General features: G+C 33.7%; 1 protein-coding gene across 1 annotated transcript; it reads left to right on the top strand.

Moving 5' to 3' along the window:
• Nucleotides 1-2,492: 2,492 nt before the first annotated feature.
• LOC142619801 (autophagy-related protein 13a) lies at nucleotides 2,493-8,817 on the top strand. The gene is made up of 4 exons (XM_075793087.1): nucleotides 2,493-2,646; nucleotides 3,054-4,588; nucleotides 4,697-4,878; nucleotides 8,259-8,817. Exons 2-4 carry the CDS (start codon nucleotides 3,194-3,196, stop codon nucleotides 8,566-8,568), a joined length of 1,887 nt encoding a protein of 628 aa, XP_075649202.1. The 5' UTR covers nucleotides 2,493-2,646; nucleotides 3,054-3,193; the 3' UTR covers nucleotides 8,569-8,817.
• Nucleotides 8,818-12,001: the final 3,184 nt, after the last annotated feature.

The raw sequence follows: 12,001 nt of genomic DNA, 5'->3' as shown, positions 1-12,001 counted from the left end.
TAAATTAAAATGATTAAGTAAAAGAAAAAGTATTAAACCATTCTTCATGACTCGAGGAAGGTCATTTAAGTGTAAGATTTGATCTTTCTAGGGTTTTCTAGTGACTTAAATCAATAAATAGGAAAATGATTAAAAATCAAAACCACGATTTGAATACCAAATAGAAAAAGAAAGAAAGAAAAGATAAAGATAAATCACTACATAGTCCACACTCTAAATACTAATTACTAATTTACCGAGTACTTGATTTCTTAAAGTAAAGTTTTATACAAAAAGAATAAGAAAAAAAGAAGAAGAGAAAATCACTCCACAGTCCACAGTCCACTGTCCACAATCTTAATATTAATTACTATCTTAAATATTAATAATTCACTTAATAATATAACATTTACAAAAGAAAAAAAAATACAAAAAAAAAATACTTAGTACTTAATTTCTTGAAAGTGAAGTACCATACAAAAAGAAAAAGAAAAGATAAATCACTCCAGAGTCCACACTCTAAATACTAATTACTATTTTAAATAATTATAATCCGCCTAATAATATAAAATTTATATAAGAAAAAAAAAAGTGAAAACAAAATTTATCCAGTACTGAATTTCTTGAAAGTAAAGTATCATACAAACAAAAAAAGAAAGAAAGAAAAGATAAAGATAAATCACTACACAGTCCACATTCTAAATACTAATTATTATCTCAAATATTTATAATCCACTTAATAATATAAAATTTACAAAATAAAAAAAATTGAAAAAAAAAAAGATTTACCTAGAACTTGATTTTTTGAAAGTAAAGTACTATACAAAAAGAAAAAGAAAAAAAAGTATAAGGATAATCACTCCACATTCCACACTCTAAATACAAATTGCTATCTTAAATATTTATAATCCACTTAAAAATATAAAATTTACAAAAGAAATAAAAAAAGAAAAAACAAAATTTATCCAATACTTGGTTTCTTGAGAGTAAAGTATCATACAAAAAAAAAAAAAAAAAATCTACAGTCCACAATCTTAATACTAATTACTATTTTAAATATGGGTAATTCTACTATATACTTCATCTTTTTTGGGAGTAAGGTACCCACTAGTAGGTAACCTGCTGTACATATTTAGTCATTCTCTCAAACACTTAGCATGCATGCCCACTAATATATTGTAACTTAAATAACACAAAGTTAAAAACTTTATAATGTGTATGAATAAATAACACAGTTTGATCAATAAAAAACACACACACACACACAGAGTAATACATACAAGTTGGACTAAAAGAAACACAAATTAAATGAAAGATATTTTACTTAAAAAAAGCACCTATTAAATGTAAGATTTTATTCTCAATAGATAAGAAAGAAGAACAACCAAAGTGATACTGATCTCTTTATGCACCCAAATCAAATTAGAAAAAACTATTTTTGCTCATCAGGAACTGCCATAACCAAATCTATGCATAGAAATTAACGTTATAAAACAACAATAGAAATTACTTATGAAACCACAAATGATATTTAATATTTACAAATCATAGTAACAAAAGTAAAATGTTATAGGGTGCCTCAATCAAGTAAAAGTGAATTCAAAGTGAGTGAAAAGCAGAGGGAAAAAGACACGTGAATAAAGAGAGATCCTTCTGTGTGAAAGGTTTAAAAGATTTCTCCAAAAAGCAAGAAGAAGAAGATGAAGAATTAACAATCAGAGGAATATAAACCATATTGTGCCAATTAGCAAACAACAGATCAGGGAAGAGTAAAAATCAAACTTGAAAATTAAATTAAAATGATTAAGTAAAAGAAAAAGTATCAAACCATTCTTCATGACTTGAGGAAGGTCATTTAAGAGTAAGCTTTGATCTTTCTAAGGTTTTCTAGTGACTAAAATCAATAAATAGGAAAAAGATTAAAAATCAAAACCACGATATGAATACTAAACACAGAACTCAAGGAGACAGAGCCATGAAGGTTTGAGAGAGGCAACCAGAGGAAAGAACCCGTTAATTAGAGATCTCTCTCAAGCACTTGATAAAAGAAGAACCCATATGTTTTTTTTTTTTTTTTGGGTTTCATAGAAAACCTATATGATTGGTAGTAGGTATTTTATTAAAATTAAATAAACGGATCAGTTTAAAATAAGTGGTATCTAAAACTAAGATTTAAGTAGATACCGTATCCCAAAAAAATATGAGGTGCCGTAGAATGACACTAATACATAATTGAGTTATTGACAAATGGGATAACTCCACGTTCATAATACTAAAAACGTATTTTTTGTTTTTGTCTCATTAATCTATTATTATATTATATTATTTATTACACATTCTGAAATTAAAAGGGAATGAGTCTATTAGCAAATTTTAATGATGAGAGTAAAAGAGATATTTGTGTCATTTGATGCTTTTAGTTGTTTTACTAACTAAACGACAACATTTGCTTCAATTCCTTAGTATTCGTATATATACTTATATTAAAATTCAGTTAATGAATATAAGTACCAAATATCTGAATAATAAATAAATAAATAAAGATCTGTATGCTTTACGCTATCTTCAATTGTTGCTGCTACGTCTTTGATTTGGGTTTGGATAATCTCTCCCCAATAATTTGCTTTTTGGTTTGCACACCACAATACCATTCGTTCTTCTCTTTGAGTAAGTTTCACATTCTCTCTCTCTCTCTCTCTCTCTCTTTTATTTTTGGTTACTGAATCATATATCATATTGCTTGCTAGTTTATTTTCTTTTCGTCAACCCAATTCCTTGATCCATTGCTTTTCCAATCGTTATGGCTCATTCTTTTGCTTGATTTCTTTTCCAGCTTATTGGGTTTGTTTATTTTTGGTAAAGTTTTAATTTTTAGTTTTTTTTTTGGAGTTAATCTATGTGGGTATGGGTTGTCTGGGTTATTGATTTGATGCTTAGGGACAGTTTTTGAATAGCTTCTTTTGTTTACAGTAATTTGGTTGTGTGTGTGTGTGTGTGTGTGTGTGTTTGTATTCGTTTCTTTTAATCCTTGAATTTGTCATAACATGTTATTTGTTTTTTTTGGACTGCTTCAGAATTCATGTTGGTAGTCTTTAACTGAGTTTGGCAAAGAGTGGGCTTTTTCTGGTTATGGATTGTTTGGATGGAAGTGGAATGTGAAAAAGAGGGATCGGGAGGTGGGTATTTATTAGTTTGACATTTTTTGCTGAGAGAGATGGATTTGCAAAGTAATCTTCAGCCCGAATCGGGAAAACTGGAACAAATTGTTTCACAGTTTTTGTTGAAGAGCTTACATATCATTCTAGACTCAAGGGTTCCTTCTCTTCGTCCACATGATCGTAGTGGTGATCTGTCGTTGGGTTCTCAGGTCAGAAAGAGTGACAAATGGTTCAACTTAGTACTAGGTGACCGCCCTGCGGCTCTGGATAACTTGAATTTCTGGCATAGGAATGTGATGGATCCAATGATAATTGATGTGATTCTTGTCCACCAAGGGTCTAATTCCCCATCTATGGCAGTAGGGGGATCTGTTGAGACAGTTATAGAGAGGTGGGTTGTTCAGTATGAATATCCACGAGTTGTAGCTGCTCAACCTAGTGAAAGTTCTGCCTATTACAAGAAAACATATAAGAAGTCGATAATTCTTTTACGGGCTCTTTATTCACAAATGAGGCTACTCCCAGCATATAGGATATTTCGGCAGCTAAGTACATCAAGTCGGACTTATAATTTTGATATCATTTACAAGGTGTCTTCATTTAGTGATCCATTCTCAAGGGCAGAGGAAGGAATGATGGAGGAACACAGTTTCCCTGCTGTAGAGGCCTACCCTGGCCGCCTTTGCATATCTGTGACATACCGTACAACGCTATCTGATTTCAACCTTGAGCCCTCAACCTCAATGCCACCAAAGATTATAACAGATTATGTTGGTAGCCCCAACACTGACCCTTTAAGGTCGCTTCCCTCCTCGGGGAAGGGTGTTAGTGCTACCTCCTTCACGTTGAGAGGAGTACAAGCTCCAGCTCCTGTGCCATCACAACGTCCACACAGCTGGACAAGTGGCTTCCACAGAGCAGCTTTTTCTGCACAGAATCAACCCTTTGTTGGATCTCCACCTGCATATTACCCATCTCCCATGCCATATGATTATCCTTCTCCACCTGCATATTATCCATCTTCCATGCCATATGATTATCCTTCTCCACCTACAGATATTCATGGCAATAGAGTTCAACATTATAGAGCGCCAACCCATCAAAAGGCTATCAGTTATGATGATTATCAACTTTCACCTCCATTCTCGCCATCTCCATCCCCGTCTTCCCCATCATACATTTCTAATGCTTATCCTATGCAGACACGTGTACGCTCAGAAACTGCCCCTGTAAGTATACCACTTCCAATGACGAGCAGAAGTTTTAGACACCTTTCTCCCAATTCTTCTGATCCAAATAGAAGTTCTCTTCCACCTTTATCTCCCAGAAGCAGAAGGACTGATCCTTCATCACAGGAGTCTCCATCTGGAATCACATACTTTAGGAAAATAGAGTCTTTAAGGTCTGGCGAGATGCAGCCTGTGACAGCAAATCATTATACTGGTCAGAAGGTAGTCCCGATTTCCCAATCCTGATACTTTTAGTTATACATCCCACTCCTGAAGTTTTGTAATATTTTTGTGGTTATCTGATGAGACCAATTATTACGTGTTTCATAGGTGACCAGAGATAGCAAAGATGATTCAGGGCGGTTCTCAGGATTGTTATCTTCCAGTGGTTCACCACGTATTGGATTTTCTAGAAGCTCCAGCAGATTATCTTTCCAGGACGAATTTGATGATATTGACTTTTCATATCCCTTTGATGTTGATGATGTTGATACATCGGATTTTCATGCCAGGTACTTCAGTATACCTCATAACTATAGTTTTACAAGTCATAAACCATCTTCTGCTTAGTATCAATGTTTTTATGCCAGTAAAATAGTACTTTTCAGAGGTTTTATTTAATTTCCCCAGCCACTTTCCCTGCACCCTTCTTAATAGTTCTCCTACTGTTGGTTATAACTTATAGGATTGCAGCTTCTTGAGCTGCTTGGTTACTATATTTTGAGGAATAATCACTCTGAAAAAAGGGTTTTGAAATTGAAGTTTGTTTGATTTTAATGGTCTGAATATAGCAAATAAATTATCTCACAATCTTGATTTGCATTTTATGATGGAAAGGAAATGGCTTGGTTGGATCGGGTCTGATCATCATTCACTGAGAGCAATTATGCTTGGGGTCTGTCTTCTTTTTTTTTTTTTTTTTTTTTTTTTTGTCGTAGTTGAGGAATCTATTTGGACTAGGGAAGCCTGTAATACCATCTTTAGCATGTTTCATGGTAAAGAACTTAAGTAATGGAAAGAAGGAAGGAAGAGGAAAGGAGGAAGAAGGAAGTACAAATATAGGCAAGCTTAAAGCTTACCTGATGGTTGCAATGGTGGTCTTTAACTGATTCATAATGTTAGTATTTTCATTACATGAAAGCAGAAATAAACAAGTTGAGAGAGAGAAACACCCAGCCAACACTCTTGGGCCTGTTAGGTAATGTAATGAGAAAATTGTTTTTCAAAAACCTGTGATGTAGGAGCATAACCAAAAGTTATTTAAATATTTCATTTTAGGTTTTCAGTGGACAATTTTAGGATTAGTTGTTTATCATTAGCATTTGTTTAGGATTATCAGATTAGTATTTGAGATTGGTTAGGATTATAGATTAGTATTTGAAATTGTTTAGGATTTGTTTAGAAGAGTTTATCCTTATCATTGTGATTCCTAGAAGTTGCATTTAAAGCTTTAGATGATTTCTTTTGTATTTTTAGACTATGATTATTATTATTCAAATTCTTTGCAAAATTTGCTTTGCGTTTGTTTGGTGGTGAATCCAAACATCTTAGGTGGGAAGCCTAAGGTCAACTGTAGGACTAATCTAGGTGGGGAGCCTAGGTTGTCCTGCATCAAGTCATCAACCTGTTTTTAAGAATAAAAATTCAAAACCATTTTGTGTTGGTTTTTGATGAAAACACACCTGGAAAGTTGTAATTAAAAAAAAAAAAATTCTAGAAGAAAAACACAAAAAACTCGTTTGGATGGGCAATGAAACAATTTGTTCTCTTTATTTCTTTTCTATTATGTATTTCTCCATTTCTCTGTCTCTTCTCAGTTTCATCATTTATTAACATCTCTTTCTCTCTGCGGTATTATTTTGAACTTGGTTTGTTACATGTCCATTAATGTGTTGCATACAAGAATCTAGGTTTAGTTTCATTTGGTTTACTTTCTGCAACATAATTATGTTCTAACTTCAGACTACCTTTTATTTGTCAAACAATGTTCAAATCGCCCTCTTCTTTTAATATACTGTTTCCTTCCTGATATTTATTCTGGTATACCTTTGATTCTTTTTTACATTGGCAACTAGCAACATCAAAAGCTTTAGTTCTTCTAAATGGATACAGTACTATGCTCTCTCTTGTTGGATTTTGACTAAGAAGCTTTGCATTGTTAAGACACTTTCAAAAGAGATGTTGATCTGTTAAGTTCTTGACAATTCAAGACTTAAGAAGATAAGGGTAGTTACTTCGAGGGAACTGACCTCCAGAATTAAGAACACAAGAAGATGAAGTTATGAGAGAAGATGAGAGAGAGATAAGGGAAAAGAGCAAATAGCTGAGTAGTTTCTTTGTTAACTCCTTCAATCGTGTACTTACAACTTATATACCCGAGCCTCTCTCTATTTCTCTCCAATTAACAACTAACTAACCAAAACACTAACTAACTTCTCATGCCAGCTCACTTATATGCCAGCTCATCATTAACTACTTGCACCGACTAACAATTACAAGTAAAATATCACTGACTAAAATATCTAGTCAACACAATACAATCCAGCCAATTAAAATATCAATGACTAATACAAATCAATCCAGATTAGACTATGCCACTGGGATTCCTAACGTGATCTTTCTTGTATACCTGCCTGTGAAACCCTGGAAGGAGGCCTCTTGTCCTCCACTAAGCTGTGAAAAAGGCAGAAAGTATTCATAGCTGTAGTGATTTAAACAAGAATAATCATCCGAATCATTCATGAATGTCTCAACCGTAGTGATTTACACATTGGTCTACTTGTCACTGGCCTGATCTTGGGCCTTGACTTATCTTTTGTGGACGTGGAGACTCCATAATGTACACATTACACAAAGAGCTGGGCATGTTAAGTCTTTGTTGTAGTACAGTTGAGTGAGTTTGCTTTATCCTTAGGAACTTGAAGCACACCTTGTGATGCATATGGTTTACCAAACTTCTGTTTTCTTTATTATTGACAGGAATTTTTTTTGTAAGATCCTATGAATTGATTAAAACCTTAGATTCACACTACAACCATAATGATTCAATCGTACCTATTTCTAGTCAAAGTTGCTTTGTGGAGGAGGCTATATTTGTCGAATGAGGTTTTAGGATGAATCTGGCTTTTAAGGACTTTTCCCTACTCTTAAACACATGGCACGCTAAAAGTCTGTGTAAAGCCCCCTGATAAGTCCATTGGTTCCTGGCTTGCGTTACTTTACTTGTCCCTCATGCACCTGCCAGTTGCATGTCTGTTCTCTGTATATTGGATTCTCAATTTGGTCCCTTGCCAGCCACAACCCAGGGATTTGACATTTCTCTCACTTGCCAAGTGCAGGCAGCAGTTTCATATTTTATCTGACCATCATGCATCTGTCAGTTGCCTAAGTATTCTGGTCTTAGTGTTCATGGGGAATGGCATTGTGCTAGCTGTGCACTGCTAGCCTTCCTTGTTCAGGAAGATAAAGTAAATACAACCAAAGTTGTGGACTTTTGGTTCCCCCCCCCCCCCGCTCTCTGTTTCTAACAGGAGTTACTGCTTGGTGATTTAATCTTTCCAAATATTTCCTCCCTATTTAGTATTATAGGTCTAAGAATAAAAGAGATCACGATTCTTGATGGGTGACGTCTGAGCTCTAATTTATCAGCTTGAGAGCACGTCAAGAATATATTTTTTTGGAACTAACACAGTTGTATGCTTATTTAAATTAATCCATTTCAGTCATTTGTTGCTTGTACATGAGTTTGTGGTTACGCAATACTCTCTTCTGGCATTTTCTTAGGCTCTAGATCTGCATTCACATTTATTGTATTGTCTTTTTAGAATATGTGTGTGCTTTACAGCTTTAGTATCATTTTGTTTTTACTTAGTGTAAATATTTGGGTGTGCAGTCAGAATCTCGATGGGAAAAAAGCTTCGGAGTTTACTTCACAGTCATTGCCAATTGGTAGAAAATCACAAGATGCTGCTGTTGGTGAACTTGTTCGCATGCTGAGGACAGCACCTCCTCTGCGCCAAGATCCAAGTTGTTACTCATCCCACTCAATGAAGACGGAGCTTGAAGGAGGAGTTGCTACAGCTTCTGGATTCTTTATGCCTCGGAAGGCAGTTGATGCACTTGAGGAGCTCAGGAGTTTCAGAGATATGAAAGACCTTCTACTCTCTAAGAGTGGGAGGGTGATTAGCAAAGAAGAAGCTTGAGCCTGTTGTTGCTTTGATGGTTTCATCTTTGTTTATAGAGAGAAAGGAGATGGAGTTGCTGCCATTGAATACGAACAGAAGCACTGTCACAATTCATGGTTTTTCTGTTTCAACAGAATGGAAACTTCAGCATTAACAGATTATGTAAATATCATAAATGAAAATTGTTACTGGATTTTCATGACGATTACTATGCTAAAACGTTTCTTGACCATTAATATATTAATGTGTACAGATAAAATTTCCAGAGCTGGTTAGCTGCAGCTAGCATATTATATCTGCTTTTTAAGACTTTAGGAAGAAAAGTAAAGCCTACAGTAAGGTTTTCTAAGAAACACGAGAAAAATGCAATGACTGTAAAAACTGCTGGAAGTTCTTTGCATTCGATGCTTCAATATTGTACATGCTGCATAGTTTGAACAAAGTCTTTCTCCAAACTAGTTTGGAGAGAGACCTTACAAACTCATCATATATATTTATATTGATTGTGAATTGTGAAAATCTAACTGTTAGATTGCATGTTCTTATTACATCCTTAATGTTTATAAAATTTCAAGAAAATCAAAGATTAATTACTATGTCATCAAATAAATGTTATAATTTCAAGTTTTTGTAATCTAAAGTTGTATATAAAAATTAAGTTAATTGATCAAATAGTAAATAATATCTGATTTGAATGAAATTTGATATGCATGTTAAGAATGTGAGGAACATGAAATTCAATAGTTAGATTTTCAAAATTCACACCAAAGAAATATATGAGAAGTTTGAAAAAATTTTCTCAAAATTAATTTAGAGAGAAACTTTGTTCGCATAGTTTTTTCTGTAACTAAATAGGATACTCCAATGGGTATGTGTGTACAACAACCATAACAAGGTAAAGCCTGACTGCTAAACAGGTTATTAGTTATGTACTACAAAAGACAACACAAAAGACTCAGTGGCCACGGCTAAGAGTCTGTTTGTGGCAGTTGGGGGAAAGGAAAGGAATATGATTGTAAATTTCATTCCATCAATTTTATGAAATTTCCAGATTTACCTTGATTTGATATATATTTCCCAAAAACAAAAGCAACGGTATATTGACTACCTATAAAATTACACTTTAAGACACAACGATGAAACTCACACGTTGAAGCTGTAAACTGCATTTTTAAGTTTCTAGGGTTCTTGAAGTCACTTTTATATTAACTTCTTGTAATCTGCACGATTTTTGTTGTTGTTGGTTGTTTTTTTCCCCCTTGATCAAGGCACAGGGTAATGCTAATACTTGTACTATAAATAGTCTAATGCGAAAACCAAGTTCACAACATTTTTTATTTTTACAATTGTTGAGGTGACAAATTATGATTGGTGTAAAGAAAAAAGTTATGAAATTTGTTAGGTCTGTAGCATGGTTGCTAATACTAATACATACTAATACCATAGTGATGCATGGAACCAAGTCTCAGTCATAAAAATCTAGAGTCCAGACCTAGCCTTAACTGCGCATGGGACTAGATAGCACTAGAACAACCTTAATTGCACACCGTCAGTGTCTCTGTTCAAATACTTCGAAGTTCTTGTCTACTTCTACATCAATACATTGGAAGAAAATAGTGGCGGCCACGTTCAACCTAGGGTGTTCCTGGGAACACCCTAACCTGAAAAAAAAAAATTATATATAACAATTTAAAATTTTTTATTTGTTTACCCTTAAAAAAAATTAGGAACACCCTCAAATATATGAAAAAAAAAAATTGTAACAGAGCAAGCTCACTAGGGAAAAAAAGTCCAACATCAATCCTAAACAACAAATGGTAAAGCAAACTCAATCTAAAGAAAAAAAAAAAAAAAAGGTAAAGCAAACCCAATAGATTATAGATGGTAAAAACCCACGGATTCTCAAAAAAAAAAAAAACAAAACAAAACCCAATACACACGTTCACCGATTCATCAAGTAAAGTAAAAACTAAAATTAGAAATCTAACCTAAAGAAAAAAACCTTCATCAGTCATCAGTCATCTACAACAACAACCAACAGATGGCGCGAGCTCCAGAACACATCGGTCATTACATCGAGCCTCAAACTTGAGCTCTAGAGCACATTGGGCATTAGAGATTGATCATGCCTCAATGTGCTACCCAACTGCGCCGCCCCTCAGCTCAACCTCAAGCCTCTCTACTCCCTCAATCTCAAGGTATTTCATCTTTTTCTCTTTTACATATACAGGTTAATGAGTTTCTCTCTTACATATACGGTGGTGAGTGGTGACATTGGTTTGAGACTCCCTGTCTCTCTCTCTCTTTGAGACTTTATCTGATCCTCTTTGAACTATGATTGGCTGATTGCTTAGTTTTATTTTATAATTTTATTAATATTTGCCTCTGTCCGTTGGAATTGGTAAGATACAATTAATTATCTTTTAGTGTATTGTGATTTGTGATTGTGAATTTATCTGATTGGCTCTTGTGATTGGGGGCAATGGGGATTGTCTGATGAGTGGGGGTATGGGGCTGGGGTGTGATATTTGAATTGAGGGAAGTAAATGCACATAGGGTGTGTGCTAGTGCAACTAATAAACAATAATTTAATTAACCAATAATTAATTGGGAGAAACAACTAATAAACAATAATTAATAATTTAATTAACCAATACATTATAAAAAACAAACAAATTAAATTATGTTAGGCTAAATAACAATTAACAATTTTATAATTTATGAAACAACAATATAACAAATTATAGTTTATAAAAGACAAACAAATGAATGAAAGAATTAAACAACAATAATTAATAATTTTATTAATATTTCAAATGAACTTATAATTTATTGTTTATTATTTTGCTAGATTTTAAAATATGAAAACTCGTAGAAAATAATTGTAAACTTTATGTATTTTTTTATTGTTATTATTGTTAATATATAGATTTATCTTTTTATTAGATTGTGTAATTTATAATTCTTAAAGAATACCTTGAAAAAATTTCTACAGCTGCCACTATAAGGAAAGCATTTGCATACCCAGTAGCATTAACCACCAGGATATGTACAGAAAATTCTGGTTGACCTTATCTTGAGCAAGAAGGAAGAACTAAGAATTGCAAAGTACAAATGACAACTCACAAAATAATCAGACCCATAATTTTCCCAGTACATCATACATGAACTTTAAAATGGCTAATATAAAAACAGCACTGGATAGGATAAACCTGTCATACACATCAGCTGTTTCAATGCCAATGCAGAACTAAAATTACCAAAAACATCCTGCAAATTCACAGTAGCCCTAAAGAAACCCAATCACTAGAAGCGTGCTCTTTCTGGGACAGGCAGATCTGTCCTTGTGACCTTGTCCCAGAAACATCAGAAGATTTATAGGGTGTTCTCAAAAAGAAATAATTCTTTGGGTTCTATTAAAGTGCTGAAAGATAAAAGATGCACGGCAGTA

The sequence above is a fragment of the Castanea sativa genome, chromosome 12 (genome assembly GCF_040712315.1).
Source record: "Castanea sativa cultivar Marrone di Chiusa Pesio chromosome 12, ASM4071231v1".
Classification (NCBI taxonomy): Eukaryota; Viridiplantae; Streptophyta; class Magnoliopsida; order Fagales; family Fagaceae; genus Castanea; species Castanea sativa.
The sequence above is the reverse complement of the archived record's forward strand: the minus strand, read 5'-3'. Positions and strand labels throughout refer to the sequence as shown.

What these genes read in the sequence shown, in the direction of transcription:
- LOC142619801 (XM_075793087.1), top strand. Translation starts at nt 3,194, where the DNA reads ATGGATTTGCAAAGTAATCTTCAGCCCGAATCGGGAAAACTGGAACAA. An exon ending in ATCATTATACTGGTCAGAAG is followed by an intron (nt 4,589 to 4,696) that starts GTAGTCCCGATT and finishes CGTGTTTCATAG; the next exon opens with GTGACCAGAGATAGCAAAGA. An exon ending in ACATCGGATTTTCATGCCAG is followed by an intron (nt 4,879 to 8,258) that starts GTACTTCAGTAT and finishes TTGGGTGTGCAG; the next exon opens with TCAGAATCTCGATGGGAAAA.